Source organism: Girardinichthys multiradiatus, chromosome 5 (assembly GCF_021462225.1).
Source record: "Girardinichthys multiradiatus isolate DD_20200921_A chromosome 5, DD_fGirMul_XY1, whole genome shotgun sequence".
In the NCBI taxonomy this organism is placed as follows: domain Eukaryota; kingdom Metazoa; phylum Chordata; class Actinopteri; order Cyprinodontiformes; family Goodeidae; genus Girardinichthys; species Girardinichthys multiradiatus.
Window position 1 is genome coordinate 12,308,639 of NC_061798.1, and position 27,676 is coordinate 12,336,314.

The following is a 27,676-nucleotide window of genomic DNA, read 5'->3' on the forward strand; positions in this document are numbered from 1 at the left end:
GGGGCAGCAGACTCAACAGAGACGCCCAGACATCCCTCTCTCCAGACACCTCCTCCAGTTCCTCCAGGGGGAGCCCAAGGCGTTCCCAGGCCAGCCGAGAGACATAGTCCCGCCAGCGTGTCCTGGGCCGTCCCCTGGGCCTCCTCCCGGTGGGACGTGCCTGGAACACCTCCCGAGGAAGGCGTCCAGGAGGCATCCGGTATAGATGCCCGAGCCACCTCAACTGGCTCCTCTCGATGTGGAGGAGCAGCGGCTCTACTCCGAGCTCCTCCCGGATGGCCGAGCTCCTCACCCTATCTCTAAGGGAGTGCCCGGCCACCCTACGGAGGAAGCTCATTTCAGCCGCTTGTATCCGAGATCTCGTTCTTTCGGTCATGACCCAAAGTTAATGGCCATAGGTGAGGGAGGAACGTAGACCGACCAGTAAATTGAGAGCTTTGCTTTTCGGCTCAACTCTCTCTTCACCACAATGGACCGGCACAGCGCCCCCATTACTGTGGCAGCCGCACCAATCCGTCTGTCGATCTCCCGCTCCATTCTTCCCTCACTCGTGAACAAGACCCCGAGATACTTAAACTCCTCCACTTGAGGCAGGAACTCCCCTCCAACCTGAAGAGGACAAGCCACTCTTTTCTGGTCGAGAACCATGGCCTCAGACTTGGAGGAGCTGATCCTCATCCCAGCCGCTTCACAATCAGTAATTGGAGCTGATATTTCTGCATGGATTAAAAACAGGAGCATACTGTTAATTACAAACTACAAATCTACATTTAAAATAAGTACAGAGCATCAGTTTTGTAGGAGATCCATTAAATACCAGAAGCATTTAGGTGTGATTTTAGACCATGTAATGTTGTACTCATGTCTGTGACGTCATGAGCTCTCGCTGGGATTCACTAAACACAATGTAATGACTGGCTCAGTCTGTTAAAAAAAACGTTTTTTATTTTCGTTTTTTATAATGTCTTAAAGTTGATCTATTTACTATAAAGCTTTTAATACAGTTCTTTTATTTTTAAAATGTGTTTTTTGAAAAGCCAAGTCGTCAACAACGACACACCCCTACAGATGTCGCTCTCTGATTGGCTGACACTGCGCCTACCCCCGGTCTGCTTCTCAGTGTTTTCATTGCGAGTCCGCTCCGGTCGAGGTAAGATGTCTCTGTGCTTTCTCTGTAAAATATCGTGTTTAGCTGCTTTATCAGGGTGAAATATGATTTAAAATGGTTAGGTTTGTTAAACCTGATGCGTGTTTATAGACAGCTAGTGTGTTTTTATATGTTTTGTTGTCGTGAAACGTTCGGTTTTGGCTTGTATAGATGCTAGCTTGATAGCATTTCATTGTTTGCTTTGTATTTGATTTACATAAACACGGAAAAGTACAGAATAAAGGCAAGGGCTTTTCTTAATATTTTGTATGGTATTCACATTTTTTGTGTGGTTTAAAGTGAATTGCTGAGGTATAATGAGGTAAAAAAAAACCGATCTTAAATCAGTCCGTGTTTACTCATCAGGTAGTGTGCTGTGTCTCAAACAGCTCAAACATGTTTTGGGGAGGTTTACCCATCTACTTTATAAAGCTGTTTTGCCCTCATATGTCCATTTACATGTTTTTGCCCAAACATGCTGGGCTGCTGCTGGTCCAAAATATAAAATATATCGTTTGTTGAGCTACCACGTGTTACAAACCAGCACAAACATGCGTTGTTTACCGACTGCTCTGCAGTGAAGCTTTGTTTCTGATGGTGAAAACGTGGATCAATGTAATGCTGGTTCTGTCTTTGTGTGGAACTGCACATTAGTAGAAGAGACGGATCTAAATACTTTTATGCTGATTTTATTTTAACAATAAAGACAGAAATGTATCACTAAAGTATTAAGTTTGTTGGTCTTTTATCACAGAGATCATGAGGAATATTTTCTAATCAACCATATGACTACTTGTAATTTGTTGCCTGATTGTTTGCAACTCTTCATATATGTTGACATTTATTATACTATGTTGACTTGCCATTCAGTATTTGTTCAATATTGTTTAATTTGCCTTTTATTCAGTTATCATATTTTATCAATTAAGATGGACTGGATATACATTTAAGAACAAATTCAACATGTTACAGCTGTGTTTGGTTATTTTAATTAGCTTCTAGAGTGAAAGATCTTGATAATTTGGTTAAACTTTATTTTTGTTTACACAAAAAAATCTTCACTTTCTTTTGGTTTTGATTCTTTTAAATACTACTAATGACCAGGGTTATGAAATGTGTTGATGTTTGAACATGATATTGGTCCTTTAAGAACATTAAAGAGCAATTTTGAGCTTTATCCCTGGTTTTAAATATATTTTGGAACTGAATATTTTGATTAGCATTGTTTTTAATGGATATTATTTTTGCTTTTTATTACAGCTTTTCACTTGTGCGAGACTTTGCGATTTGGAAGTTTTCCAGTGCTGCCAGCTGTGATCTTCACCTGTTCTTTACTACACCCACCTTAAATCATCTACACTACTGTTACATCTCAATCAGAAAACAACACACTGACTAGATAAACATATTCAGACACACAAGACATTTATTTTCCAAGCTACACATAATATTCACTAACACACACACTTTCACACACACATTCACTCACATACTATCTTCCCACAAACACTGTTTAATTAATTTGGAACATATTTAAATACATTTCACAGTTTGTATTTTCTCTGTTGCTTTGGTCTAGATCACCTGTTTTTCCTCCCCCAGTTTTCTTCTGTTCTCATTGTCTTAACAGGATGCCACGCAAGGGACGACGCTCCGAGGCCGCCAAGAAGAGATGGAGGACCCTGGACCTGGAGGACCTGCAGGGCAGCCAGCCGGACGTCGCCAAGGTATCTTGAGTTATAAATCGTAATAGTTTATTTTTTTCCTAGTATAACAGTAGTTGTTGGTAGTTTTGTGCTTTCAACATGGTTGTAATTATCCCTGTGTTTGCAGCCCAGGACATCCCCACCCACCGCGCAGGCTTGGACCCCCACCCAGTCTCCGGAGAAGAAGGTAAAGCTGTAGTTTACTTTTCAGTAATTCAATAGTTGAATAGTAGTGGATGTAAGTTGTCTTAAATTATTTAAAATATATTTGCAACAGAGCCTAAATCAGAGACCTCAAGATGTATAGTTTTGTGCATCTTCTGTACTTTCTACCAAATTTAAAGCTCCTCTTGAATTCAGGTGGAGGGAACTCCGACTGAGAGGACCAGGCCAGCCCGTCGCCAGCCCAGGAGAGCCGCCCCCACGTTGGAGGTTGACGCCCCCGCCGAGTCCTCTCCCGTGCCTCTCGAGGACCATGTCAGGGATGACAGCTGCCAGGTAACTTTCATGAATAATCTACTGTTGAAATGTCAAATATTTTGAATATCTACATCCTGGAAACTAAAGTTTGTTTGAACTGTTAACAGGATAATAAAAGTTTTTGTTTAATACAGTTGTATATTTTTAATTCATTAACCTATGAGCCAAAAAAATTATGCAAAAATACTAAATTTATGCAATTTTCTGATTATGATTCAGGCTTCTTCGTTGGAACCCTGCGCCAGCGGTCCGCCTGTCCAGACTGTGAGGGCCACACATTGCCAGGCTGACTACAGATACGGTACATTTTCCCGTAATCACCAGTGCACCTGTATGGCTCTGACATTTTTAGCGTACCACAGTGAAGGGTTGCAGTGTGACACAGTCTTACTTGACAGAGTACTTGAGCAAGGAGATGCACTTTATGTTGGCATTAAACAGCAGCTCATGTTGGACGGTAGATTTGTTGATAATCACTTGACAGTTGAAGAGATGCCCCAACAAGTACTGACAGACGGGAACATCTACACTGTACACACAACAGGTGTAAGAGTTGGTCATGTTTTGTGTCAGAATGATAGCCCTCAAAGATCACGGCGAATGGGATTGCCTCTTGCTTCACAACTAGAGTGTCTGTCTGAAAATGTCACCCATGCTTTTCTTTTGGTGAATCCAGAGTGCATTGCAGTTTTCCGGGACAGAGACGGTAGGTTTGGAGTTTTTGATTCTCACTCCAGAAACTCAGCAGGTCTGCCCTATCCTAACGGAACTGCAGTAGTCATGACTTTTAGCAACCTAACGCTCATGGTTGAACATCTGTACAAACTCTTTGAGAACCGTGGCCCCTGTGCCACGTATGAGTTTGTAGCTGTATCGTTTGTCAGCGACGACATTGGTGATGCCCCTCCTCCGGCCTTGAGCAATCTGAATATTTCACCTGGATCCACACAAGCAAGCCCAGGTGTTGAGAAACCAGAAAGCACTTCTGATGAAGAGGAAATGCCAGCTTGGCTTGCTGAAGTTGGAAAGAAGTCCGATGTCAACCAACAGGACGAGATGAAAAAGATCATGCAGGCCTTTTCAAAACAGTTAGTGCTCAAGAGTCAGTAGCCTGTACATGTAGTCTACCCCTTAAAAAGTCATCACGCAGTGTCATTTTTATCCAAACTGATGAAGACTGTGTGAAAATGAGCCTTCCCATGAGCAAACTGATGAACATGGCCCCAGATGAAGAGAATGTTTGGATGACAAGATTGCCTGAAAAATATCTCGTTTGGAATGCGTAGCGGAGCGACCCTCAATCGATGAAAATGAAGAACAAGACCCTGTCCCAGAATACCAAGTTGATGTCAACAGTGGAGCCATGCCAGCAATCGAAATACCCAAATTGAGCCCTGATTTTATTAGACAAATAGTAGTTTAAATGAGACTCAAGCGTCTCAAAATCCAGACCCGTTCTTTTATTTTTTGACTGGAGGGGCGGGCTGTGGCAAGTCTCATGTTATCAAATGTGTTTACCAGGAAGCAACCAAGCTCTTGCGCCAGATTTCATGATATTGGTGACATGTCTCAGCCCACGGTACTCCTCACAGCTTTTACTGGAACTGCAGCTTACAACATCTCAGGCAAGACTACATTCAGTTTTGAAGCTACCCAAAAGCTTAAAGCCACCATACAAAGGACTTGGAAATACACTGGATGAAGTGAGAGCCGTTCTTTCCAATGTAGAAATCTTAATCAGCAATCAAGGAGTTGTTTGGATCAAAGGATTTACTCAACTCATCTCGGATCCAACAACGGAAAGGCAGACTCTCATTGACCACATTTACATATCTCAGCCAGAATATTGCCTTGAGAGGAGGGCTGGGAAACAAATTACACTAGGACAATAGTCCTGTCATTTTTAATGGTACTCCATCTTAGGTAAAAACACCAAAGTGAGAACAAATAATCAGAATCAAATGTCCTCAATGATTCGCTTGGATACTGGAAATCCAGTTGATGTATTTAACAGGTAATAAGAATAACGGTGTCGGCTGACGGCCTGTACAGGTCCAGTAACGGCTGTGAAGCTTATTACTCTTGAATACAGCTACTTCAGACGACCACTGAACTAATTTGGAGACCAGTGCATTTTTGAAACATTTTATTTAACTCCCCTAGAGAACCTGCTAGAGCTCTCTAGTATTCTTTTTATTTTCCTTTTTTGGTTTTCTTTCTGATCATGAGCCAATACTCCAGTCTGATGGAGCAGTTTTTTCCACACTATGGACATTCTCCACTCCGCTCTGTTTGCTTGGCCATTATGTTAATTTGCTTTGAGTGGAAATAACCGTTTTTTGCCCAGTTTTAGTAAGTTTTTGCAGGCTTGAGAGCATGCAACGCACAGTATGACTCATGAGGGTTCCAAGAAGAGATGGAGGAGGCTGGACCTGGTCGATTTGCAGAGCGGCCCATCATACGTCACCAAGGTATCCAACATCTAGCTGATGATAGACTATGAACCTAAAAAGTATTTTGTATGTTGCAATTATAGTAGCTGTTGGTAAAAGTTCAAATATAACATGAATCTCATGATTGTAATTATTCATGTATCCATGCTTTTAGCGCAGGACACCCCAACCCACCTGGCAGCCTTGATCTTCCAAGCAGTCTACAGAGAACAAGATATGGCTTTCATTTTGCTTTTCATTAACTGAGTTTAGGATAAGTTATTTTCTGTGCTTTTCTCATTGAAGTAATTTGTCTCTTTATGTCAAGGTTTCTGGACTCCGTGCTCCATGACCAGGTATGTCCATGACATGTTCAGGGTAATTTGCAACAACACAATGAAGTTGTGATTGTACATTTTTCTCAAAACTTACTGCAGTTGCAACATCGACCCCTCCTGGGTCACCTATGTAGTTAGAAATCTGCATGTTCATGATTTTAAATGATGATGATTTTTCTTAAGGCTTGAAAGTTTTATCATGATGTCTGTGTTTCTTTCAACATGCCGTGGGACGGGTCATCGCCATCAACAACTTGACCAACAGCTGGAGCGTCAACGAGGCGGGAGCAAACATCAAGCATTTGCGGCACACAGTCTGCAACCTCTGGACTTATGTAAGCTTAATTTCCACTGCATTTGTTAATTATCAAATAAATAAATAAATGTACCATGTATATTAATGTTTTATTTATTTAAATTGAATTTTACAGGTGGCTATTTTGAACTTTCCTCCACTTCTCACCATGAAGGCTCTGATGTGAAGCAGCAGATCACATCCCAACAGGAAACTAAAGTGTCTCAAGTCAAAGAGCTTCAGAAGAAACTATAGCAGGAGATCACTGAGCTGAACTAATTACATGTATTGCTTTGTCAGACCAAATGTTATTGTTCAAATCCTTTCTGAAGGAAACTAATTGTCATGTTTGTCGTCGCTAAGGACTTCAGTCATTTCATAGTGCTTTCTCTTAGTTCTTCAAGTTTATTTGGATCAATAAATGTCTATCAGTAGGTCGTGGCAGATGGCCGCTCACACTGAGCCTGGTTCTGCTGGAGGTTTCTTCCTGTTAAAAGGGAGTTTTTCCTCTCCACTGTCGCTACATGCATGCTCAGTATGAGGGATTGCTGCAAAGTCAACGCCAGTGACTGTCTACTGTCTCTACATGCTCATCCAGGAGGAGTGAATGCTGCAAGTCACTGACTGGATGCAATCTGCTGGGTTTCCTTGGATAGAAAAACTTTTTATCCAATTTGAATAAAAAGCTAACTCTGACTGCACTGTTCAATTGTTAGGATTAATTGGAATGTATGAACCTGACTGTTGTGAAGTGCCTTGAGACAACATGTGTTGTGAATTGGCGCTATATAAATAAAACTGAATTGAATTGAATTATCTCAAGTATCAAGAAGTGGATTTATTTGTGTAAATTACCATTAAAACTCATGGTACAAACGCATCCTGATTCAGAAAGTTTTTATTTCCTCATCAACATGAATCATACTCTTGGCTACAGAATAAAGTTGAACTACAATATTTAATAAAAACATTTAGTCATGTAAATGTAGAATGCTGAATTTGGTTGAACATTATTATTGCTGCTAAACCATTGTTCCCAGCTGTTTTTGAAATGCATTATTATGACAGGTTCCAGTCTGAGGCCATGTTTTAACCTCACGTAATGAAACCTGAATCTTGTTTCAGGTAAATGGAAAACAGTTTTTGGTGACTTTAATTGAACTAACACACAAATTTACAGTTCTTTTAAGCTCTTCATAGTTCTGCCCTCAAACCTGATGGGAGCTAAACCTAACGGCCAGAGGACCTTTGTGGTCCCAGAAGCACGCACCAAGAGGCAGGACCCGTCGAAATTTTCTAGTTATTATTGTTAGGTAGTCATTTTTATCATTTTTGTGTAGAATAGTGCTTGTTAGTTAGGTGAAGGTTTTTGAACCAGAATGGTGGTATATCAGAATTATATGGTGTCAATAAATCTTTATATATATAATTAAGAGAAGCGTTTGTGTTCATTTTGTGCAAAAGTGATTTATCCATCAAAATAAGGTTGAAGTTCCCCCACCTTCGGTGAAGCGGTTAACAGTGACTTTACCAATTATTAATGATAAATAACTTATTGTAATTATTAAGAGCTTTGAGCCCACAACACCAGAGGACATCTCTGATTTATATTCATAAGTAATTATTTTTGGTTAAGAAATTATTTTGCTGAATTATGATTTTTAATTATAATTTTTTGATAGATATTAATCAATCCTTAATCCTTACATAATCATAAAAGTAATTGGTTTACATCTCATCTAGATGTGTGGCTAAGTGGCATTATTCTGAGAAGCAGTTCAATTATGTTAGGGCTGTGTAGCTTCACTGCAGTCAGTAACAATAAACATTTAAAACAAGTTCAGTGTTCACTTTGTGTAACACATTAGTGTTGAACTGATTTTTGAAACAAAATGTTTGCATCTAGGGTATGTGATTTAGCACATAGTCCAATACAGTCAAACAAATGTCTCGCCTGTAGGAATCTGATGGTCCTGTAACATCAATGGTGTCCCTCAGGCCTGTCATGTCCTGCTCAGAGATGGGACATTCAATGGGTTGGAGAATCACTCCAGGATGCTCTCTTCTTTCTCGCTGCCAGTGTCGAAATGAAGATCTGCATCCTCAGTTTCCTAAATTTATAAATAAGAGATCAATTTAGAAATCACAGAACATCAAGTAATAATAATTTATAAATAAATGTATAAATATTAAGAAGATAAAGAAGACTAAGGTGAACAGAACGTGTACCATCCTGATGCGATAATCAATAGTATCAGCTCTTTTGTATTTTTTTTAACGTGATATAAGCTATTCAGCTTTTAAACGCATAATTTTTAGCTCAAATTAGCTCTATAACTTTCATTGAAGCAACACTGTGTAACTCTTAGCCACCAGGGGGCGCTTGACCTGCAACTTCCAGGTTTAGCCCCAGTCAAAAGTTATGCATTGTTGCTTTATTTCGATACTGATGATTGGAAACCACATACTGTCAGTTTGTACAAATGAGATCTAATAATTGTGCTATAAAATTAACTACATTTTCTTGTAGCATATTTTTATCATGTAATACACCATGAAAAATGTTTATTCCCAGCTTTATCATGAAAATAAGTTTCAGGAATGTCTATACAATGTTTAACAAGTGTTTTAAACACAGTGATTTTGTTTTAAATATATTGATTAAATGAAACAACTGTAATAAATCAATACAAGTAAAATATAATTAGTACCTCTGTCAGGTCTGGAGCATCAACAGGATTTTGGAGGAGCCCCATCATCCACAGTTGTTGTAGGGACCGATTCTACTCTGTTCTCAGAGGGTGATTATCCCACTCCACTCTGAAGACATCAAGATCCCTCTGCAGACACGGGAGAAACACATGCTGGGCACAGAACAGATGGATGGTGTCAGAGGGATCTGGGAACACCTTCATCCTCAAGGCTGTGAAGAACCTTGTAGTGCACATTAGAAACAGTCATCTAAACATCTCGCCATAGACGTTCTATTCTGTTAAAACAAAAATGGCTACAGTACGTGTGAATTTTCACTTGAACTTGTGTTAAAAAAATATATGGAACATGAAACAAAGGCCTGCAATGCACAGTACAGCCTAATATAGGATAATTATTGGACAACTGGAAGTGAAACTTCAAGTTACTGCTCTTTCCTAGACTAGAAGACTGATATAAAGATGCCATTGTTAGTACTCTGGTCACATAGTAGGACATGATCCAGTGGTAAGAATGGGTTGGTTAAAGTGGTATGATATTCAGACAAACTCCAAACCAATATAGCTTTTCGTGTCACATTGGAGAGGACTTGCTGTGTTCAAAGTGACACTGAATGGTTAAAAAAAAAAGGTAAATAAACTAGGGCTGTGTTAAAAACAATATTTTAATTCTGAATCGTTTCTCATATTAATTCCTGAAGATTGATTTATATAACCAACGATCGATTTAAAAAAAAAAAAAGCATTTTCCATTGTCCTTACAGCCGCCATTAACTACTATTACATTATTAATTTGCTGTTGAATATTAATAGAATACTAGTATCAATATGTTGCATAACTACACAGGCATGTAATTCAGGTAGCAGCTAAAAAAAAATGTTCATACCAGCAATCTGATTTGAGATTGGACCGGATCGGATCAAAAAGAATCAATTCTAAATCTTGAGAATTGGAATCGATTCGATTCTTGAAATTTGAATCAATACCCAGCGCTACAATCAACCAATTCTATCCAATGGTAAAAACACATGCAATACAGTAAAATCAAGAAACCATATACAAATAAATAACTGCCTCACAGGTTGTGAAAAGCATACAGTCTAGTAATATCTGGACCTAGCTATATTAAAGATATTATGGCTTTCACTAAGATATAACTTTATTTTGAGCAATATGCGTCTGACCTATTTAGAAGAGATGTAATACAGGTCCTTCTCAAAATATTAGCATATTGTGATAAAGTTCATTATTTTCCATAATGTCATGATGAAAATTTAACATTCATATATTTTAGATTCATTGCACACTAACTGAAATATTTCAGGTATTTTATTGTCTTAATACGGATGATTTTGGCATACAGCTCATGAAAACCCAAAATTCCTATCTCACAAAATTAGCATATCATTAAAAGGGTCTCTAAACGAGCTATGAACCTAATCATCTGAATCAACGAGTTAACTCTAAACACCTGCAAAAGATTCCTGAGGCCTTTAAAACTCCCAGCCTGGTTCATCACTCAAAACCCCAATCATGGGTAAGACTGCCGACCTGACTGCTGTCCAGAAGGCCACTATTGACACCCTCAAGCAAGAGGGTAAGACACAGAAAGACATTTCTGAACGAATAGGCTGTTCCCAGAGTGCTGTATCAAGGCACCTCAGTGGGAAGTCTGTGGGAAGGAAAAGTGTGGCAGAAAACGCTACACAACGAGAAGAGGTGACCGGACCCTGAGGAAGATTGTGGAGAAGGGCCGATTCCAGACCTTGGGGGACCTGCGGAAGCAGTGGACTGAGTCTGGAGTAGAAACATCCAGAGCCACCGTGCACAGGCGTGTGCAGGAAATGGGCCACAGGTGCCGCATTCGCCAGACTTGGGCTACAGAGAAGCAGCACTGGACTGTTGCTCAGTGGTCCAAAGTACTTTTTTCGGATGAAAGCAAATTCTGCATGTCATTCGGAAATCAAGGTGCCAGAGTCTGGAGGAAGACTGGGGAGAAGGAAATGCCAAAATGCCAGAAGTCCAGTGTCAAGTACCCACAGTCAGTGATGGTCTGGGGTGCCGTGTCAGCTGTTGGTGTTGGTCCACTGTGTTTTATCAAGGGCAGGGTCAATGCAGCTAGCTATCAGGAGATTTTGGAGCACTTCATGCTTCCATCTGCTGAAAAGCTTTATGGAGATGAAGATTTCATTTTTCAGCACGACCTGGCACCTGCTCACAGTGCCAAAACCACTGGTAAATGGTTTACTGACCATGGTATCACTGTGCTCAATTGGCCTGCCAACTCTCCTGACCTGAACCCCATAGAGAATCTGTGGGATATTGTGAAGAGAACGTTGAGAGACTCAAGACCCAACACTCTGGATGAGCTAAAGGCTGCTATCGAAGCATCCAGGGCCTCCATAAGACCTCAGCAGTGCCACAAACTGATTGCCTCCATGCCACGCCGCATTGAAGCAGTTATTTCTGCAAAAGGATTCCCGACCAAGTATTGAGTGCATAACTGTACATGATTATTTGAAGGTTGACGTTTTTTGTATTAAAAACACTTTTCTTTTATTGGTCGGATGAAATATGCTAATTTTGTGAGATATGAATTTTGGGTTTTCATGAGCTGTATGCCAAAATCATCCGTATTAAGACAATAAAAGACCTGAAATATTTCAGTTAGTGTGCAATGAATCTAAAATATATGAATGTTAAATTTTCATCATGACATTATGGAAAATAATGAACTTTATCACAATATGCTAATATTTTGAGAAGGACCTGTACTTGCCAACATTTTGTTCCTTTCATGTTAGGTGTTAGGTATTTCTTTGTTTAGACCTGATCTTTTTCACATTTGGATCTGATAAGTAATGAGAGTGCAGAGTTGGGAAGAGTGTGAAAACCTTTGCTTCATGTTTTGTGTTTTGTTTTTTGTTTTTTTATTGGACCTGCACCTGTCTCGAGGTCTCTGGATTGAGTACATAAAGAAAAACATACCTTTGGTTGTTTTCACTCTTTCCAGACAGGAAACTCCCCATTCCACAGCCTCTAATGGTGAACATGCATCGAGTTATGCCAACGATTTCCACTCCTTGATCACCTCTTACTCGAAAAAGAAACCATCACACATGAAGAAAGAAAGGAATAGGTTTTAAAATAAAAGTGTTCCATTTAATTTTTTTCAAAATAAAAAAAGAAGACATCCTAACTTCTAACATCTTTATGTATTATATAGAAATACACAACCTAAAAATCCAAGCCATTGTCTTTTAAACAAATGAAATGGCTGTACTATAATGTGTCGGAGTTGTCCTTCTAAACTCCTGCGTGTTCTTTTATTTCGTCAAAGCATCTTAATTCTGCTCGAGAAAAAACTAAACTTAAATGTCTAAGAAAGCAAAACACGGACTAGAGGTTGAAGCTGATTCACCCGGCCAGGGAAGAGAGGTGCTGTCTCTGTGTAGTCAGGAACACTTCTGCTCTTCTCTCCCCTGCACCGTTCTTTTATTGAACACACACATACCAGGGAATATACATTTCACATTTGTTGTGCAGCGCCTTATCAGTTTCTCACACATTCTTTTGCTGCAGATAGTTTCTCATACATTCTTTGGCTGAAGGTCAGTTCTGAGGCATCTTCTATTGATGAAACTGACACATGCACTCACACCCTTTAGTGCCTGTTTTTTCAAGTTCACAAATAATACATATTGTTCTGCACAGTTAACTTTCTAAGTGCTACAGGTTCAGGCTAATTCCACACTGTTATGAACATAAGAACACATTACACTTTGTTATATATAACATTCCCCCTTTTGAAGTCTGTTAAGACTTCACTAAAAGAATACAAAAAGTAAACTTCTATACCAGAAGCCTAAGCACAGCGGACTCGAATTAAATTCTCAACACCCCTTCAGGCTCCTCGTCGTCATCAGGGATAGCCAACAAAGGCATCATATGAGGGGGTGTGGTTGCCTTGCCTTCAATAGTTGCAGTAATAAAGCGCACAATCAAAGATCTAATACATGGTACACAACAACATCCACACGTCACCATAATAGCAACAAATACTGCTATGGAAATAAACAAAGACATGATTAAACCTGACCAATGTCCAAACATACCAGTCATCCAATCCTCAAATGGGTTATCAATACCTGAATGTTCATGCATGGTGGCGGATAGCGTTTGAGGCCTGCTGAGGCTTTCGACACCGATCCGTCTGGTGCTGTATTGTTTGGAATAAATGTGCAACACATATCACCAAACATTGCACATACGCCCCCCTGTTCTGCTAGAAGCATATCCAGCGCCATTCTATTTTGTACTGACATAAGGGAAGTAGGTCCTGTTTGATCAGTGAGTCCCTCAACTGCATCTCGAGTTAAGTTCGCGAGGCGTAGGATATTGTAATGAATATAATTGATGCGGTCGACATTCTTGTTAGGGGTCACAGGGAAAAGGGCAGCAATAATTGGTATATTCTCAAATCCTGCAGAAATTTGGTCAGCCAATTTATATTCATTTGGTACTCCCCTAGGGACACCTATAGCATCTATATAAGTGGGGGAGCCCTGACTTAAATCAAATCCAGCAGTGCTTCGTTTCATAATATGCCGTCGCCTTCTGCGGGTGAGAGGTGTTTGTTGGGCATGTTTAGTGGGTAGACGTTTAAGGTCCTTACCTAAAAGAATAAGGGGAGCCTGTAATCTCACCATTGCACACACCCCTATGGTATTCTTAGGTATGTTGGTAAGTAATCTATGTCCACCACAGTAATAATAGAGTCCAGATCTGGCCCAAGGACCAATAACATTACCCGGTGTAGTAATATTACACCAATCTGATGGGATTTGCCCCACATTCACTTTGGGGGTGGATGATGTGAAGTTAAAGCAAGTATACCTGCCATTGGCATTAGTAGGTGTGAACGGTCCTGTTTTAGTATTGTTAGGAATGGGAGGGAAAATGCTGGCCAAAGTTGTACAGTTAGCAGGAGACGCCTCGTTGGTCAGTTGAATTATGCAATTGTAACCCCAATTGTCTTCTGGGTACAGGGGAGCAGGGTCAGTAGTTAAATGTGGTCTTGCAGCCGCGCATGCCACACAATCTGATTTACTTTGTTCTTTGGCAGTCTGAGCGATCCATTGGATCCAGAGGTTATCTTCAGCATATCCTGTCGCCATTTGAATGATTTCTAAGGGTTTTAAAGTGGAATAATCTATTTTAACTACTCTCAGGTCGGTTGGAGGTTCCACAGTGGGTTTACTTCCAGCAGAGGACTGTGTGGAAGAGGTGCCCGGGGTGGATTGCATGGTTTGCGTTTTCCAATTGATTTTGATCATTCCTTGTGCATCTGGCCCTGATTGCCAAACCCCTAGTGTCAGATAGTCATTGCTTGGGGTCCCATATCGGCGATTAATACCTTTTAGAGAGAGAAGGAGAGGATTTACTCCCTTCCCTCCTTTCGTGGATCCTAACGCGTTCCGTTGGATACCAACCTTTCCTTGGATGTCATGAGGGACATATTCTTCAGTGGGGTTCCACCCTGACCCAGACCAGCCGGCCACATAACTCCAACTGCTGCATAGAGTTCCCATCTCGTCGGGGTTACTCATTTTGCATTGGTTCGACGCCTGTTGGTTTATGCATACATAAACATCATACCCTCTCCAGGCTATTTGGTTGCCCCCGCATTTAATGACGTCGCACAAGTCAAATTGAAATGTGGTGGTATCCCCATATGTGTAGTTTAATTCCAATCCCCCATAATATTTGAGACACGCGTCTGGACGCGGAGAGGGGCTGTGTTTCGACACCTTGTTTTCAGGATGACTGGAGCATGTCTGGAAAGAAAGTTCACACAACAATCCAAAAATCAATGTAACAATAAAAAAGGAAATAATGCATGGACCTCCCAAAATCCAACCCATATGGGGTAGGGTTTTTGCCTTTTGGCTTATACTTTCATCAAAGTACTTAATACAAATCCTGGAATATACAATGAACAAACAAACCCTGTAAATAGAAAGATGGAAAGTTTTTTTTTTTTAGTTCAGTTCTGTTCTGGGTGGGAGAGCAGCTACAACCACCCTGTGAGAGGGAAGCTCAATCACTTCCGCCTCTTCTGCTGTATGCTGTCCTGGTCTTCAACTCACAGGTGTAGACTGACCTGGAGCCTGAGATTCATACCAGGGGATCACCAAGTTGTTGGAATTTGTTACCTAGAACTCCTGCGTGCTCGTTTGTTTTGGTAAAGCTAAGTCCTGCTATACTGTTTTAGTAAAACTAAATAATAAAAGAAAATAAAAAGACTGCGCAGTCAAGTTATTCTGGCCGGCCAGGAGAAACGCTGCAGCCCCGTTGCTGCTCACCACGAACGCTTCTGCCTTTCTCCCCAGCTTCAGCAGTTTTTATTGAAAAGCCAGGCATGTAAATGCAAAACAAAACATACATTCTTATCAAATGTCAGTTGAGCTGTATGTCAGTTGGACTGACTGATATATCTAAGTCAAACACACACAGAAGCCTGACTGTTAGCCAGGCAAATTATATCTAAGTTAAACACACACAGAAGGCCTGCCAGCCAGGCCACCAAGCCACACAATACATTTTATTTCACACATTATTAAACATAACTTGAGCATAACAATTCACACCCTATTAAGTATTTTAAATGTTTCCAACATTACGATCATCATACGGGACAAAACATTGGTCCAATAAAGAAGACTGGTGCTCATGACCAGTATACCACTTGTTATAAAGTGTCAAATGAAAAACCCTGAACATTATTCACAAATGACTGAGGTAGGAAGAAACACAATGAACCACACTTCGTCTTACCTTAAATGAAAGCCATACTTCTGCACTCCCTCCAAAAAGAAATCAAGGACAGTGGATGCTTTATTATTGGTCGCAGCACCTAGGTACATGACCTGAAGAAGAGAATATCACACATTGGAAATTAAAAATATGCATTTTCAAACCTGTAACAAGAAGTAGAACTATGTCTGTCATTTTGAACTGAACATGATCCCATTTAGTAGTGATTATACATGAGAAGACATCAATCCCTCTAAAAAATAACAAGGCCATAACTGTTGGGGTGGGGGCCCACTGATTCAGTTTGTTTTACAACTTGTTTATATATTTCTAGGCTGCTGCAAATTATGTGTTAAAAATGTGCTGTGGAACTTTTGTGAGTATTAGAATATTTCATTTTTAATATATCATACTGAGCTATAATATATGACCTACCTGATGAGCTTATAATTTGTATCGATATGCACCAAGTGCAGCGGAACCAGCTACATTAGTTAAGGGTAATTGGGACGGGATCACTAGAAGCCCTGAAGGAAAGCCTGTATTACCTAAATCAATGTTTCAATGGGTTGCAAATGTGAGCCATGTGCAGAGCCATGTCTCAACAGGGGGAATAATTGGCCAAGTGAACAAACAATTTACTACATATGGATTTAACACTTAATTAAAAAACTTACTAAAAACTTTTCTTGTGCATCTTGCTTGATATGTCTGAAACATAACTCCCAAGGAAATCTTTCCCTGCAAAGGACCAGATGCTATAACGGTGGAAAAAGCACTTTGTAAATATATAATACCCACATTTGGAATTCCAAGAAGGATTTTATAGTGATAAGGGAACACATTTTGTTAAAAAAGACATACAAGAACTTGGTAAATGTTTTAAGATTGACCTGAAAACACATTGTAGCTACCACCCCCAGAGTGCAGGGTTGATAGAACAAATGGGACAGTTAAAAGTAAGCTTAGGAAGACAATGGAAGAAACAAAAAGAAATTGGGTTAAATTTTTTACATATAGTAAAACTTAATATGAGGATAACACCTTTTGAAATAATACATGGCAGACCTTATTATATCCCTGAACTCCAAAAAGACCTAAAAGATCCACAACAACATGCAACGTTGGTAAACTACATGAGGAAGATATTACAGTTTAGACATATAAAATGTTAATAATCAGCCAAATGATGTTTCTGAAGCCCTACAGGTTCCTGGTGACGTTGATTGGGTGCTGATTAAGACCATTAAGAAGAAAACGTGGTCTGATTCAAAGTGGGAGGGTCCATTTCAAGTGTTATTGACAACTTCTACTGCTGTGAAAATTCAAGAGAGGGCTACCTGGATACACAAAGCACACTGTAAAATGGTGAGCCTGTCAGTCTTTCCACCCACAGGCTAGGGAGGTGATATAAGTCTGACTACAAAGGGGTTGTCGCCATCTAGTGGAGACTTCGTCTCAATGTCAGTGAAGAAACCAACGATCAATCCTAGCCCTTAGGGGTGAGAGAGAGACTGACAGGTAAATCTAAAAGAAAGATGTTGTTGAAACATTTACTTTTGTTTGCCACATGTGCCCTGATTGTGTTAATAATATGCTAGATATTTCCATAATTTCCAGAAATTAAAGAGGTGGATAAATGAAGATTTCCATGGAATGTTTATACAAGATATAAATTACTTGTATGACACTAACAGCTGGTACCAATATACAAAAATTGTGACTAAGTCCAGGAACATTTCTGGTTGTTATGTATGTACTAAACTTCCTGCCTCTTCCAGCCAGCCCAGTTTGACAGCTAGACCAGTACCAGTGCCAAGAGATGAGTGTTTTATCAGAAACAGCATTTCTGGTGTCAGTATCAGTTTCTGCTTGGTAATGGGTAATGTAACATTTTACAACTGTGATGTTACAGAGTTTAAACAGTTTAATGTTACAACCCCTGTGTCCAACTATGTTGAGCGTAGGCACCGGTTCCATTCCAGTGGGGACTATTCCAATGCACATGTGTAACACGACTTACTATTTTCCTTTCCACCAACCTGAACCAGGGGGAAAGGTCCATGAAATAAAAGGCACTTATGCAATAGATGGATTTCACTGGATGTGTGGAACTGCCATTTATTTGCAGTTGCCTCCAAGTTGGAGTGGTGTTTGTGTCCCTGCTTATGTCACTGATCACACTTATGTCATTTCAGTTCAACCTTCCCTAAATAGGAGTAAGAGAGAACTGTGTGAAGCCACATGACAGTGTGTGGGGATCAGATGTTCCTGAGGAATTCAAGCATAGTTCAACAGAAAATACAATTTTGCTAAATTTAATCCCATGGTTGGGAGTAGGAAAGAATATGCTTAGATTAGAAACTATAGATTATCGACTGGGACTGTTTGTTAATGCAACCACAAAAGCTCTTACAGGACTGTCCACAGAAGTCACGGCTCTTCAAACCGCGGTGTTGCAGAACAGCATGGTGTTGGACCTGCTGATGGCTTCGGTTGGGAGAGTTTGCGCTCTCCTGAACGAGACCTGCTGCACCTACATCCCTGATGAGACCAACGGCAAAGATGGACACAGAGTGAGTGATGCTATATGCCAATTAAATGAAATTAAAAGGGGTATTCAGCAGGATATCCATCCCGGCCGAGGAAGCTTTTTTTCGTGGCTTACTTCAGGACCGTGGTGGCAACTATTTTTGAAAATTATGACCCATGTCATCGCTGTGTAACTAGAGTTAGCTCAATCTAAGTGAGGATTCTGTTGACTCAGCCAGCTAAAACTATTGAAGAGTGAAAGATGGGAAAGACATAAAAAGAAATAGTCTCCCGATGGTTACCTGAGAGGACTAGCAACAGTGGTGTGGTACGATGGGTAATACAGGGCAACTCTTTCCCATCTAGTGCCGTGGCTCTTAAGGGGGTAGAAAGCTCCTTGGTTTCGATTCCCAATTGCTCCACCAGAGTACTGTCTAGGAGGTCTCGTTCACAACCGGAGTCAATGAGTGCAGAAAGATCATGTGAGGCATTTTGCACTAATATCTTGGCAGGAAGAACTAAACGGGGATATGCAGGTGAGGGGATTTGGTCCGTCAGACTCCCCGTTTCTACTGACGGACCCGATCTTTTGGCCGAACTGGACAAGAGGCCAAAAAATGGTTAGCAGCTCGTCTACTCTGCTTTTCTTCAGGAGTAAGATGGGCACGCCCCATCTGCATGGGCTCAAGCTCAGAAGATGGACTAGGGAGAAAATGGGGTTGAGCAGGTCTGAAATTTGTATGTTTTACACCCCTCCCAGCAGCAGAATTATCCGCATGTGACCTTTTTTCTCTAAGACGATTGTCAATCCTAGTAGCCAAAGCAATGAGATCAATGAGTGCCTCAGGTTCATCAAGGGTGGCTAATTCTAGCAAACTATGAAAGTCGCACATTGAACGGACAATGTGCGATTTTCATAGTCTACTTTATGTATTTTTGACAAAGCCATCTTCTTTTACTCACTCATCTGTGTACCAACAAGTCATTGTACTGTCAGCAAGCATGTGCTCCCAAGCTGGTAACTTAGCAACCCGCACTCAAGGATCTGCATAGCTTCTTCTTTGTCATTTTCTGGTGGTTGGCATACCATGATGTGTTTCATTACCGCCACTGTTGCGTCCGATCAAAAGTCAGACACAGCACCTGACAAGAATAAAATGTCTAGGTCTATCTAAATATTAAACTAGAAAATGCTTTGTGGTCCGGACAAAACCCTCTCGGGGTCTGGTTTTGGACCGGAGTCTGGGTTTGGGGACCCCTGTCCTAAAGATATGGTCCAAATGCAAAATTTATGGATGTAACTGCATTAAAGCTGCAGTAGGTAACATATGTAAAAATTTATATATTTACATTTGTTAAAACTGCCACTATGTCCTGACAAAATAATAAGTGACAGATGATCTGTGAAAAAATCAAGCTTTTCTGGCTCCTCCCAATGGTCCTACTGCCATTTGAAATAGACCGCTCCCAGTCAGAAACAACCAATCAGAGCCAGGAGGAATGTCTTAGCAGTGTCAATTAGCTAGTGTACGTGACGCTCACACTCCTCCCCCATGCACTATGCACCTTCGTCAAGCTCTAGATTGCTGATGTGCTGCAGCTGTGCTAATGGTGGAGAAACAATCGAATATTACAGAAAAATGCCAATTTCTCGAGTAGCACCTGCTCAGAAAACAAAGACAGGTAAACATAAGACAACCGATGACAAAAAGCAAGCTGCTCGTTCACGGCAGGCCCCACTGTGGGGGATGAGCTGTGAAGGGAGGGCTGTAGCACAGCAGAGAGAAAGGGGGAGGGACCTGTAAAGTGTGCTTGTTCACAGTCCACAGTTTTCTCACAACTCCCTACTACAGCTTTAAAAGGTGATGTGACTGTTTTGCAATGATTATCAAACAGGGTTTCCCAGTCATTCCAACCATTAGACATGAGACCAACTCAACTTGTTTGGAAAGAGTCCTCAGTAACAAAAGTTCAAATGATGCAGAGAATGGAGGAATGGCTCACTGACTCGTGTGACTGTAAAGCCCTGTTATAGTTCTATCGATGACTAATGAGCAGTGTTGGGAATATTACTTTAAAAAAGTAACTAGTTATAGTTACTAGTTACTTCTTCCAAAAAGTAACTGAGTTAGTAACACAGTTACTGTGCTATCAAAGTAACTAGTTACTAGGCAAAGTAACTATTCAGTTACTTTTTAGAATCTAAAATAATGTTAGAAGTTGCTGACCAGAAAAATCAAGCCTTTTCTGTTTGCGTGGTGTAGGTTTGTTGGAGCTTACGCTGGCCGTGTTGTGAAAGGGTGAGACAGTGCGAGGTGCTTCATAAGGTTGGAGTTACTGGTCACGGACGTGGATAATTTCTTTGTTCGCGGACATAACTTGCAAATCACATGCACATTTTTGCCTTTGACTTCAGCAAACGTGAAATATTGCCTATACTTCCAACTTTCAAACCCTGTCTTTGAATTCACAAGATTCCCCTCCATCGTCATGTTTCTCTCTTGCTGTTGGTTTACTCTGTGTGGTGAAAACCCGCCTACCTGATGCCATCTCAGCCAATCGACATCACGTATGTTACAATTTGTCAGTGTCCCCCCACCCCCATACTCCCCCGCCTCCTGCTTTTTCCTTGAAGAGCTTTAAAAAACCCTCACTGCAGCTGCGAAAGAAAGGCAGATCTCTCCACAGCAGCAGACTGTGCCCTTATTAAACCCTGCTTATTGAGTTGCAGTAACGCGTCGCGTTACATAGTAAACATCATAATGGCGTTACAGAAATGAGAAAAGTAATTAGTTAGATTACCAAAAAAGTAACGCAATTACTAAAGTTATTTTGTAATGCTGTTACTCCCAACACTGCTAATGACACTGGAACTCTCAACCTGTGGTTAGAAATGAAGAAGTGTTTTGGATTAGGAGAAAGTTTTTCAAAAATACAGAACTCTAATAATAACATGTTCTGTGTTTCGTCCTGGATGACTGGGAATTTGAACGAATAAATTACATTGTTGTTGATTATTGAGTGACCAGAATACCATCTATAATATTTTGGTCACTAGCCAGAAAAAAGTGAATAGAAATCAGCCATTCACAAAACATCAACCCAAAGAGACCAACAAGTTGTAGGTTAAAGCAGTACCTTTTTTTACCTACCCTTAATTTGTTGTGTTGTGATTTTAATGTAATTATGTATATAATACACATAATCATTTGATTGATATAATATAGACAAAATAAATGTTTTTATAACACAATGAAGACTTACAAAAGTGTTTCATTTTGCAAAGATAGTCTGCTTGGTTTGGGCAGGTGTGAAAGCTCATCCAAAAGAAATCTCTGGTCCACCTAAAAGTGTGGGTCTCGGTTAACTTGGAGGATCAAAATGGTCTGGAAAATTAGGTTTTGCTGTGGGACAAAAACATTCAGGAACACATAGTCAAAAGCACCTTTCACTGTCCAGTATGGTGAGCTAGCTCACTACTAAAGGTTTCCTTCTGCTTGCTGTTTGTTTTGCTTGTTAAATTGCACTGTAGCCAACCTCAGAATAGGTTGGGAAGCTCCACCTCAACAATGGATGCCCTGCTGTCCAAATTCTCCCATTGTGGATGGAAGAGGACTTAACCGGGTGTCCTGCAGCTGTGGGCGTCTGCGGACAATGTAAAATTATTTGCTGCATTGGGTGAATTCTTAAGCATGAGGTCAGAGCTGACATTCTGGGAGCTGCAGCTGGGGCATTTTATTTTCTTCCAAAGAAGCATGTTTCACTGAGATGCAGGTTGGCCATATTCCCAGACTTAATGGTGGAACTGACACTGTCCTAGGCATACCCCAAGGCTCTGCCATCTCTGCTGTTTATCCAGTTCTAGGTTGGAAAATATAGAGTTACAGAGGCTAGCTAATATAGCGTGTGCTGGACATTTTAGAATAGATTTTAAACTTTTATTATTTGCTTTTAAAGCTCTTTACTTCGTTATGTTCATTATGAGTTATTGAGCTTTCTATTCACACCAGATCCTTGAGGTCAGTCAACATTTACTCACGGTCCCACAAACAAAGTACATGCATTGGGGTGACCAAGCTTTTTTTGTGGCCACACCTCTACTCTGGAATCAGTTTCCACCAGATTTTCGAACTATACCTGAACTTGGCCTTTTTAAATCAAAGCTCAATCATTTTTTTATTCAAGTAGGCTCCTAAAACTTAAAAATGTGGTGACACTTCTGGTTTTATCAACCTTGTTCTATATGTTTTGTTTTACTTACCTTGTTTTTAACCTGCTTTTTAATGTTTTCTTTCATCAGTCTGTTTGTTTTCATACTGTATGTTGATTTTGTTGTGTACTTTGGTCTCCAATATTGCGGATGTGTAAAGGCTACACCAATAAATGATTGATTGACTGAAGATGAATACACACCAGAGAAGCAAAACATCAGCAGATCCCAGGAACAGCCTCTGAGATCTCAGTCCAGAAGAGTGCAGTCCCAGACCCAGAAACAGTTAAGATACCTGGAAGTTTCCTCATTTTACAAAAAATAAATTCTAAATAAAGGTCTGGTTGTTATTTTAGTCCTTTTTACAATGGTGATATTTCTCTACATCAAACTCATCTGTAAAGTAGCTGATGAACATTTTAAACAGAATGCAGAAGACAAAAACAGTCAAACCTTTTGTTCTCCATTTTTATTATTGTAAAACAAGATTTCCCTTCACGTTAATTTTCCATCATAGCAGTTGCTTTTCTGGATATCATTGAGAGTATTTCAGTAAGTAACTCGACCCCATTGCCACTTTTGAGAATCTTATTCAATAGGTTCATATCGTCAGAGCCCATGGAATTAAAGCTGCTGGTCAGATCAATGCTCTTTGTGTCTTTGGAGAGAGCTGGATCTGGGCAAAAACCTGAGTGGGAGAGAATGAACATTTTCATTTTTACTTTTAAGAATGCAAGACAATGAAAATAGTAGTTCATATCATCTCATGTCCCTTTACTTAGTGATTCAGGACCCGCAGTTAATGCATGAATAACGTCACAACCACAACAAAATTATCTGACGAAGCCCGTTCAGCATAAACATTTCGCTAAGTAACTTATTAGAAACATCAGTATTTAAAACATTCTGATCTGATATTAATTGGTTCTGAAAGATACAGCAAATATAAAGCAATCAGATAGATCGCTTACATAGATCTAGATTTCAAGAGTGTTTTTGAGAAAACTAGGAGTTTCCTGGTTTTTACATAGAGGTTTCACAGCATCCATTAATACTATAGAATACAGTAGGGTATTCTTAATATAAAGACAGAATATAAAATTATATTTTGTGTTTTCACCAATAGAATAAGCATAGAATAAAGGTTTCTTACATCTCATATTGTTTTTTTAATGAATCAGGGTAGAATGACCCAGTTAAGGTCTAACCAGCATAAAAATTTAAGAATTTAAACTAAAGATGGGCAAATGCAGTTCAGGCTCTTAAAACAGAAACCCACCGACACAATGCTTCAATTTATCACCAAATCATAAGTCAATAATCACCAGGAACTTAATTGTGTTGAAATCTACCGTTAAAAATAGAATTTTATTTAAATTGAAAAAACTCGCTCAGGTTCCAAGTATTGGACAACATTTACAAGGAAAGAAAGACTGTATTTGTTGCTACAGTTTCTTGTCTTTCTCTGTGATGTGATCTGCTTTCTTCAGACAGCATCTGAAACTGCTGAAATCCAATTTTACGAAGTTAAAAGCAAAGCTCTGAGCTTATAAAGCAGAGCAACTTTATCAGCGCACGATTAACTGGAAACATATTAAAATACCTGTACCCCGCCTCTCGCCCGTAGACTGCTTGAGACCAGCTTCCCCGCGACCCACTATAAGCTGTAGAAAATGACTGACTGACTGACTGATATTAAAATATGTTAATAGACAAAGTGTTGAGTCTTAATAAAAAAGGAAGTTAACATGCTACCATTACCCTAGCACCTCAGTTAACTGCTCTACATGAAAAACATTATCAGCAGAAACAAGATGTGAGTTCATTAAGGACTGGACCTGTATGTCTCTTCAGAAACAAATGATAACGTTATGCAGGTTTTGTGTGATGGGAAACTTTTATCCATTACTCTTTAGAAACTTTAAAGAGAGCTGTTTGCATAGATTTTTTTATTATTACTTATCGTTTGTCACAATCTGTAGGTGTTTGGGTTTTGATTTTCTTCTGCGTGTGTATTTTGAACACTTCTTTGCTGTTCATTATGTTCTGTAGGTCCTTGCTTACTTTAGTTAATGTCCCCATGCTTATTATTGAAGGGTGTTCTTCTGTGCTTTTATTCTAGTATTTTTTTTATTAATTTAGAGTTATTCTTCTGATATCTTCCCTGGTTTTTCTTTTATTTCTCTTTCTGCTATGCTCTGGTTAATTAGTCTTTCTTCCTCAGCTGCTCTACCTTTTAACGTCACAGCTGCTCATATTTCCAGCTCATCAGCTCTTCTGCTTTGCTTGCCATTTCTCCATACTTCCTCAGTGTATTTAAGACCACGGTTTCTCATTAGTTTCTACTGGATTCTACTGTTTATTTGCCTGCTTGTTTCCCTGTCCGTATTCAGGCCTGTTTTTTTTTTCCATGATCCAAAACTTGTTCTCTTCAGGTCATGAAGTAAGTTTCTGTTTTTCCGTTTGTATTTTAGAAAGTTTGTTTATTTGAATTTTTATTCAAATAAAACACTATGCTGCTCCTGCCCTCCTGTCTGAATTTGGGTCACTTTAAAATTAGGAGAAAAACTTAACACTGGTGCACATCCACAACCTGAGGGTTTACACTGGCAGAATAACAAAATAATTCTTAATAAGTCTTTTAAAGCCGTGCAACCAGATGGAGAGTCTGTACCATTCTCTGGGTCCAGGATGGCAGCTGCTGGTAAATTCAAACACTCCACCTGCTTCTTATACTCCTCCAGTTCAGCAGCAGATACCTTCGGTCTCCTACCTGAGAAATAGAGCAAGTACACAAGACACTTTTGTTAAAATACCAGGCTTATGCACGGCGCTTTATTAATTAATAAAACACAATTATTCAGCTGATGTTATAATAGTTGTGATATTACTGTTAATGATAAAGGTTTGTTGTCTGTAGGTCTTATAATAATAATAGGAATAATAATAAGAATAGGTGCGGTAATAATAAGTATATTAATAATAAGTATAAGTTGATATTACCTATTTATTCATAAGGCACATGTACTTTCATAAACTTAAACTTTAAAACTTAAACTTTATGATTTAACTTCTCAATCCATTAAACACTAAAAAGACTTGGAACCTATCACCAAACATAAACTGTCAATATACCAGTGGAAATATACAAAAATGCTGGTCAAATATGGAAGGGTTTGTGTAAAAAATGTTTGATTGGTGTAATACCAATACAGATTTTTACACTGATTACTGATAAGAAGCAAAAATGTATATTTTAAATGCCATTTTTTAATAAAATGTAGGTTAAAAGGAATTGTTTTCAAAAGCTAATATTCCTTTTATATTGTTTTAGTATCTTTTTTCATCATTTTATGTACATTTTCTTTATTTTGGAACAAAGCTTGAATTAAGACTATTATTACTGAATTGCTTGAACTGTAGCAGAGTAGAATAATAAATGGTTTGCACACTGTAATGCATTTTATGTATCATAACATAGAAATAAAAGTTCAAAAGCTGCCTTAAAACTATGATTAATGTCAACTTTCAGATTTTCATGGTGTCCACTGTTACAAGCTTAAGAACAGTCTGTAGAATTTACAATTATAAGTAAAAAAAAATGGAAAACACATAAAGTTATGTTGTGTGTAAAAAAAAAAAAACCCTAATATAACAGGTGGATTTTAAGAGATAAAATAAGTGCAATAAATCTAAAGGGGCTGTCAGTTTTTACAGTGCATTGAACCAGAACTTAAACACGGTAAACAGTTACCCTTCACACGACTGCTGTGAGGTTGCAAAATATTTGACTGTCACTCTCTCACCTATTTAAGTTTGGTTTTTCAGATGTATAATTTACTGAACCTATATTATAAAAATAGATAGAGCATCTTTTGAAGGAGATTGAACATAAGTGTCTTTGTTCCTACTCAGTAGCTGCAGACCCTTGTATAAGCTTCTTCCAATTGTGTAGTTGGTGAACACAACCATGCAGTCAGGGCAGCCGGTATTCAGGAGGAAAGCGGTTGAGGGGTAGGGTAGGACTGGAAAAAGAATTACACATTCAAAACATGTTTAGACATGGATTTTGCTGCACTGATTATGATGTTCAAGTATTTTAGCTTTGGTAATCAGTCAGTAATGGTCACTACCTACCTAAAACAAGAGCATTGTTTTCCAGGGTCATGTTATATGTCAAACTGAAGCAAAGCCCAAACCTTTAACAAAAACATTTAAATAATTTTTTCACCTACTATTATTTTATTATCCTCCTACTATCTTATAGTAAGGTCAACGATTTAATTTCAAATTTTATAAAATAATGTATGTTTTTTTTAATAACGTGAAATGAAGATACAACCCTGAAACTGATAGTTTAAATTACATTTTTTGATTTTGAGAAGTGGTGATGACGTTCTCCTGAGTAGCAGCAGTGCTGCTCAACCAGCTGTTCCCCATGAACATCTTTGACAACACTCTGGATCCGGGTATGTCTGTGCTTTCTGCTATAAAAGTCCATCTTCCAAGCAGCTGGAAATCATCAGGTGCGTCATTATTTTCACAAATCATACAGAAATACAATGTGTTAAAACTGGGAGACCTATAGACCATCTTACCTGATCCCTCCCATTGATTTGAATAGGTTGGATAAGACTTTCACAGTTGGTCGCAGGAGCTGACTGTCCAAGAGACAGAAGACTGAACACAGCAACAGCTACATGAACACACTCCATCATGGCTGGCTCGTTGACTGCGTCTGTCCTGGCTTTACAGGGGAGCTTTGGAGTGACAAAGTTCAGCCTAACTCTGCTAACAGTTGCCTCTGTTGTTTACTTCACTGATGGAAGAGATTAGAACATTGTTTAAAGACAAAAATTAATTTGCGTTTAGAAAAGAGAACTAATCAATCTCCTTTCATGAAGTAGACATTTTTGAAAAATCATGAAAATTGTTGGAGGTTAATTTGTAAGAGAAAATGTGTGGTTTACGGGGCTTTTCCTGCAACATGTAAAACTAACCTGTTAAT

At 39.4% G+C, this 27,676-nt stretch overlaps 2 protein-coding genes across 2 annotated transcripts; one reads left to right on the plus strand and one right to left on the minus strand.

Moving 5' to 3' along the window:
* Nucleotides 1-595: 595 nt before the first annotated feature.
* Nucleotides 596-6,640, plus strand: LOC124867929. Its single transcript, XM_047364635.1, has 8 exons — nucleotides 596-1,150; nucleotides 2,408-2,874; nucleotides 2,981-3,040; nucleotides 3,214-3,351; nucleotides 3,553-5,804; nucleotides 5,941-6,121; nucleotides 6,369-6,438; nucleotides 6,535-6,640. Exons 2-5 carry the CDS (start codon nucleotides 2,779-2,781, stop codon nucleotides 4,441-4,443), a joined length of 1,185 nt encoding a protein of 394 aa, XP_047220591.1. The 5' UTR covers nucleotides 596-1,150; nucleotides 2,408-2,778; the 3' UTR covers nucleotides 4,444-5,804; nucleotides 5,941-6,121; nucleotides 6,369-6,438; nucleotides 6,535-6,640.
* Nucleotides 6,641-23,115: 16,475 nt separating this feature from the next.
* On the minus strand, nucleotides 23,116-27,426 carry LOC124868827. The gene is made up of 6 exons (XM_047366439.1): nucleotides 27,267-27,426; nucleotides 27,035-27,180; nucleotides 26,806-26,867; nucleotides 26,580-26,693; nucleotides 25,343-25,441; nucleotides 23,116-23,356 (listed from the first exon to the last, which is right to left on the minus strand). The coding sequence occupies exons 1-6, from the start codon at nucleotides 27,384-27,386 to the stop codon at nucleotides 23,169-23,171; spliced, it is 729 nt and encodes a 242-aa protein (XP_047222395.1). The 5' UTR covers nucleotides 27,387-27,426; the 3' UTR covers nucleotides 23,116-23,168.
* Nucleotides 27,427-27,676: the final 250 nt, after the last annotated feature.

Coding starts and splice junctions, on each gene's coding strand:
- LOC124867929 (XM_047364635.1), top strand. CDS start 2,779: ATGCCACGCAAGGGACGACGCTCCGAGGCCGCCAAGAAGAGATGGAGG. Junction 3,041..3,213: donor CCCAGTCTCCGGAGAAGAAG/GTAAAGCTGTAG, acceptor TCTTGAATTCAG/GTGGAGGGAACTCCGACTGA. Junction 3,352..3,552: donor TCAGGGATGACAGCTGCCAG/GTAACTTTCATG, acceptor ATTATGATTCAG/GCTTCTTCGTTGGAACCCTG.
- LOC124868827 (XM_047366439.1), bottom strand. CDS start 27,386: ATGATGGAGTGTGTTCATGTAGCTGTTGCTGTGTTCAGTCTTCTGTCT. Junction 27,181..27,266: donor AAATCAATGGGAGGGATCAG/GTAAGATGGTCT, acceptor GATGATTTCCAG/CTGCTTGGAAGATGGACTTT. Junction 26,868..27,034: donor ACTTCTCAAAATCAAAAAAT/GTAATTTAAACT, acceptor TTTTTGTTAAAG/GTTTGGGCTTTGCTTCAGTT.